The following is a 6,303-nucleotide window of genomic DNA, read 5'->3' as shown; positions in this document are numbered from 1 at the left end:
AGAGAGAGAGAGAGAGAGAGAAAGGGGGGGGGGAGAGACAGAGAAGTATGTGACTGTAACCACGTCTTGGGGTTCTTGATTACAGATATAAGTTGCTGGAGCTTTTACCTTGACCTATTTCTTAAAAGTCGTAAGCAGGTTGTCATTTTGTACGCAGGTGTGTACATGATTTGATTATAAGCATTTTCACTGTCGTTAACTTGACTAGTTTTATTCGGAATAATTATTTGACATTTTGGTATTTAAATACGTAATATCGATTTAGATTTTCTAGGCCTTCCCTCAACTCCAACTGAAAAGAAAATACGTGGTATGAGTGAAATATCTCGACCTTCATGGAAATTTCATTCAAGTTTTCTTTGTCTCGCTTTTTAGCAGAAAAATGTCCTGAACAATGTTTACATTACTGGCGTCTGTGGTATGATGACTAGGCTCGTTGCTGTTTTGCACAAAAGATAGACTTTGGTTCCAGCGTGGAGAAGAGTGAAGATGAGTTTGCCCATGATCTCCATTCATACTGCAAAGGTTTTCTGTCCCCATCCATCCCCTACTTCTGTGATGTAGATCTAGCTGTCCGCGCTTCATTGCGTCACGCAGAAAACCCTGGTTCAATTCCTACGTAGGGACAATGTTTATTGACCATCTCAGTCTTTCTGATGAGACAGCAGTGTTTCGCTCTCAGCTCAGGTAGACCCTCGCAGAAGTAGTTAGTTGGTATCGTAATACTGCCGTTGGTAATTATGCTGTCGATTTTGTTGTTGCTTTTGATTTTATATTTATGCTACTTTGTTGGAGATGTTTTTGTACGCAGATGTATTTCCAACTTTATGTCATATGACATTTTCTGCTGTTAATGTATGCTTCCCGGGAAGCTGAGAATGTTTCTGAGTGTTCTATGGTCTGCTGGAATAATAATATAGTGTAAAGCGCATAGAGCCTGCTGTTGAGCGGGGATATGCGCTATACAAATGCTATCTATTATCTATTATTATTATTATTAATGCTGTTCTTGTTATTGTTGTTGAAAAATGTAGTTGTTGTTATGGTTATACTGCCTTTGAGAACATTTACGATTTACTCAGCGTACTTATTATAACTGTACGCTGTAAAGAATTATAACGGCTATTTCTGCACCTTACAGGTCACTCTTGGAAGCCAAGCCACAATCTTTCTGAACAATCCCAAGACGATACGCAAGCTCTTCAGCGACAACGACATCAAACGTTTCTCCAACGACAGACCCCCCTCCTTTATCGGGAAGTACATTGTGTATGACACCCACAATATGGCCTTTACACATCGCACATCGGTACAGCAGCAGAGGAGAAAAGTTTTTCACCGCGTCTTGAAATTTTACGGGGAAAATGTGTGCCGTATCGAAGGCATCATCGTCAAAGTTTTATCCAAACTGACAGAACACATGAAAAACAAGAGCGAGATTGAGCTAACTGACCTTGTCTCTGATACGGTTCTAGAAATGATTTATATTCTTTTAGCAGGTGATCTCACATCAAAGTCCCAAGAGAGCATGAACGTGCTTAGACACTTCAACCGTAAGTGGGAGCAGTTCTTCGTCTTTGAAATCGAGACTGTACTACAATGCTTCCCCTTTTTAAGAAAAGTTCCGGGCCTCCCATTTAAGCGAAAGTATGAAACTTTGCTTCAGGCTCGCGACGACGTCATGGAGCACTATTTCCACGACATGAAAAACACATACAGTAAGGACCAGGAGCGGGGCATTGTAGACTATCTTTTGACAGCACAAGCAGAACTACTAGAAAGTGGGGACGATTTCACCATTACCGATGACACTATTAAAGCTTCCATCTGCGAAACAACCGCAGCAGCTTATGTCAGCAGCACCAGCACCGTCAGCACTCTCTTTCTCATCTTATTACAGCACCCAGACATCCAAGAAAAAATGTACACTGAGATAGCTGGTGTCGTCGGCGCTGAGGAAACGCCCCAATTACTACACAGGTCCCAACTTCCCTACGTCGAGGCCACAATCCTAGAGACTCTGAGATACACCACTGTTAGTCCTTTCCTCCTGCCTCACTATACACGGACAGATATTTCATTCGAAGGGATGCATATACCACGGAACTCTGTTCTTGTGATGAATGCCTGGCATTGTCACAGACGCGAGGACTTGTGGGAAGACCCCTGGACATTCAAGCCGGAGAGATTCCTGAATGAGAAAGGCGAGCTCCTGGCCTCCAACCATCCCGTTCGGATGAACTTGGTGGCGTTTGGTGCTGGAAGTCGACAGTGTCCCGGGGAGACGTTCTCCAAGTCTCGGCTGTTCCTCATCGTGGCTACCCTACTGAACAATTTCGAGTTTTTCCCCTTAGAAGGAGTCCCACTGCCTTCCGAGGACCCACGAGACTGGCCTGACGGGAACGTTATCAAAGCTCCCGAGCCATTTCGTTGTGGTCTCCGAAAGCGACATTATGAAACAAAGGCCTAAAGCGAAAGAGGACTGCTACAGCAGACCCTGTTGTATTCTTATAATATGGTTAGAGATCTGTTACTTTTAGTGGCTGGATAGATACTTTTAAATGCGCTTGCCATTTCGTAAAGTGCTTGAATTAAGGCCGAATTTAGTAATAAATACACGCCTATTACCTACAAGGTGCACAAACACTAATTACTCTTCTCCATATTATATTGTCAACATATTATTTTTCACGAAAAGAAAAGATTATGTTTCTAGAAGAAAGGGTTATGTTTTTCGAATGTAACCCCCCAAGTAAAAAAATAGAAAGACAGAATTCCGTAGAACAATGGTAACATCTTACCCCTTCGCCGTCGCCGCCTTTTTTGACACGACTTAGTTGGACCGAAAGAGAAACTCAATCTTGATTTCGTTTCTACAGTACTCATAAGAAGGGTTTTTTTGTTTCTTTCAATAAAAAGAATCAATGGAGAATACTAAAAATAAATAATCAGACGGAAATATTTGGTTATGTCCCTTGATTTTATGATCCCGACGGTCAAATTGTACTGTAGATTTGTTCATCCTTTTCAAGGGCAAAGGTTGATTTGTTTGACAGGGTATTGAGAGTCCATCTTATATTTAACCATATAAAAACAGGATATGCATTAGTAATAGATTCTACTACCCATGTCACCACTTTAGAAGCACCCCCTCCCCCAATCTTTTAAAAGGCTCACCTTTATTAAGAGTTAAGGAAGGTGACAGACATTAGCTTCAAAATTTCGTCTCTGTATGTGAAGAGAAGGAATCAGATTTGTGCCTCACCCTGAGAGAGATCAAGATTATCACACGAAAGAAGTGGAAAGGATTCTAACAATAACAAACAGTCGAATATCTGGCTGCCTCTTTAACCCGGGTTGCTGACCAGATAGTCATCCGTTGGCCCGGTATTACTAAACGTTTGTTCAAAAGCCACAACTTCTAACATGGCATGCTAAACATTGACTCTGATATCGATTTTTTTTAAAAACACTCATCAAGAACAGGAAATACAACCAAATAGAGACAAATATTTTGGTGTATTATTTTATCATGAATTTGTTTTGGAGGCAGGATGTCAAAATATATGCACAGCGGCAATAGAAACTGTCCACTTGGAAATAAGCCTGTATTATGATTATTATTCAATATATTTTAAAAAATTTACGAAGACATATTTCAAAGTAAGTCAAGAAGTGACTTTATGGTGGTGACAAACATGCCCAGTGTGGGAAGAAATATTGCTTTTTTATGAGTAATTATGGGATGAAACAGTTGTAGGAGAGGCTGGGGAAGCTAAAAATGCCTACAACTCAAATTCCATAATTTTGAGCAGAATCGGGACTTTGTGGATGTACCCCTCTCCCCGCCCTTAAGTCTCCGTGTTGAAGCGGGGATGTTGTCTATTGTCCCATATTATGCATACTATTAAGATATTATCATGTAATGATACACTGCATTGTGATGGTATAAGCTAGTTGTGTTTGTTCGTTACATCTTCATCATCTTTATAATTACCTAGATCTAGTTATTTCTTTAGCAGCCGTAATCATGAAATAGCATTAAGATGTCTACATAAGAGTTGTGAGCATTGTCCTTGTCATTATGTTTCTGCTTGCCTTTTGTTCTCAATAAATACCTGTTGACTACTTTGACTTCTACAACAGCAATAGTAGCAATAGCTGTAGAAACAGCGACAGCAATAACAACAACGAAATCAAAAGCAACAACTACAGCATTATCTGTTTCCCAGACTGCTTATCTGTATATCTGAAGTAAAACATATACTGCCAGCTTGTCTGTTTGTATGTCTGTCTATCTGTCAGTTTGTATGCCTGTATGTATATATGCCTGCCCTGTCTGTCTAACACATAAATATCTACCTCACTAACTAATTACACCTATCTGGATTCAGCATACAACTGAGTGTCCGATCCTCAAGACTGAAAATCATAACTATCATTAAAACATGCTCAAATGTATGTCGCATTTTACGCGTGGATCGTCATTGTTGCTGAAATAAAAAATAAAAACTTGCTTTCCATTCGAGACAACTGAATGAAGATTCTTTTTAAAAAGAGCAACAACCTATCCATATCCGGTAGAAGATATTCGGAGACGTCTTCGGCGAGCACCCAGGAACTATTCAGGGACGCACTCCCGCACACAGATTCCCAGCTTTGGGGGTCAAACTGCGTATTGTTTGCTGCAGATCACACATATAACCATTAAAACTGTCGCAAATAAATTGTTTTCGAGAAAATTTCAAACTTAACTGCAGAATTATGGGTTAAAACGGGAGGGAAAGGGGGTCATGCCCTCGTGTAACCCCCCAGATTTGTTTTACATGGTTTAGAGGCACAGGGCATTTTGATTGGTCTATCTCCGTCGGAGACGTCTCCGGATAGATACTGCGCCATCATAGGGCAGGGCCCCAATCTCTGAGCGATTAGCGAGCTGTCTTCTCAATAATGATAAGCAACGATGACACAGCATACATTAGGCGCGTGATCTCGGGGTGTGTCCTTCGGTAATTTTCAATAAAAAGATCTGGCTAAGAAAAAGAGAAACAAACAAGACGTACGTTGGTGACCAACAATGGCGAGTTATTTATGCTTTCTATAAATATGTTGTGCGTTTGGCTGCTCATGTAATCTTTGAATTGATACTTGTTTTCATTGTATATGTCTTTGTTCCTCAAAAATTCCCCACAAGGATAGTAATAAAATAGGCACTAATTTATTTACTTTTGTTTTGTTTTTTCTTTATTCTTATAGGAGGCTTCGAAAGGACCTTCGATGTGTGTACCCTGCCCCCCCCCCCTTTTTCCATCCCAAAAGAATCAAATAGAAACAAAAATCATAACAACATCAAGCAAACAAATTACAATTACGAAAGCTTTTTCTGAATGTCTCAATTATGATTTTAAAACACGGGTGCACTTTTGAGTGAAAATGTCACTTTGTGTCAATAAATCAATAATACAATTATGCTGTCGAGATTTGGTTGAATAAATCATCCACTCACTATGTTGATTGATGCAAGTCTCGGAACTGCGTTTCTTTTTTTTTACTTGAGTCTGACGATAACGCCCAAAAGTTACCATGCTCTAATGAATAATTGTGGGTAAAGCTGGGGCGACCATCCTTGACCCACCGTGTCCACAGGTGGCGGACAGTGGAACGGCCTACATTATGTAGGGTAGCTACAAACAAACATCAATCTGTCACTGGAAACGAGAAAAAGAGTCCTGAAAAGTTACATCAAGCCAATTCTATTATACGGGTGCGCAGCACGGACAATTAATAAACAGCTGGAAAGAACAATTGTGGCGACAGAGTTGTGGTTCATAAGACGCATGTTACGTATCCCGTGGATAGCTAGAAAAACAAATGAAGAAGTCTTGGTTGAAGCAAATTGTAGAAGACAGCTTATGACGAATATAAGAAAGCGACAGGCAAATGTCTTCGGACACACAATGCGGAAAGAAGCATTGGAGAATATTGTAACAACAGACAAGTTTGATGGAAAGAGAGGCAGAGGCAGACAGAGGGGAAAGATACTGGACAAGATGACAACACGGCTAGGAGAAGCAAGAACAACAGACACTTTGGCTGCAACGCAAAACAGAGTGAAGTGGAGGTCCATGATCGCCCACGCCAGTCGGCAAGGCACCGGATGATGATGAAGAATTACTTCAGAAAAATTATGAAACATTGCAACTGTTATATCACAAGAAGAGAATCCCAGTGACACTACTTATTTCACTCGTCAGCACTCGGTTCTCTCCCCTTGTATCAGTCTTTCTCTCTTCCACCTTACCC

At 40.6% G+C, this 6,303-nt stretch overlaps 1 protein-coding gene across 1 annotated transcript in view; it reads left to right on the top strand.

Moving 5' to 3' along the window:
* Window positions 1-4,512, top strand: part of LOC101859689 (steroid 17-alpha-hydroxylase/17,20 lyase) — a gene marked incomplete at its 5' end in the record, with an annotated part of 10,753 nt that extends 6,241 nt beyond the window's left edge. Inside the window, 1 exon segment of the mRNA XM_005093177.3 lies at window positions 1,142-4,512. Within this exon segment, the coding sequence (XP_005093234.1) occupies window positions 1,142-2,470 (1,329 nt within the window). The 3' untranslated portion in view covers window positions 2,471-4,512.
* Between the last annotated feature and the right edge of the window lie 1,791 nt (window positions 4,513-6,303).

Source organism: Aplysia californica, unplaced genomic scaffold, assembly GCF_000002075.1.
Source record: "Aplysia californica isolate F4 #8 unplaced genomic scaffold, AplCal3.0 scaffold00059, whole genome shotgun sequence".
NCBI lineage: Eukaryota > Metazoa > Mollusca > Gastropoda > Aplysiida > Aplysiidae > Aplysia > Aplysia californica.
Note: the sequence above shows the minus strand (reverse complement) of the source record. Positions and strands in the feature narration are given on the sequence as shown.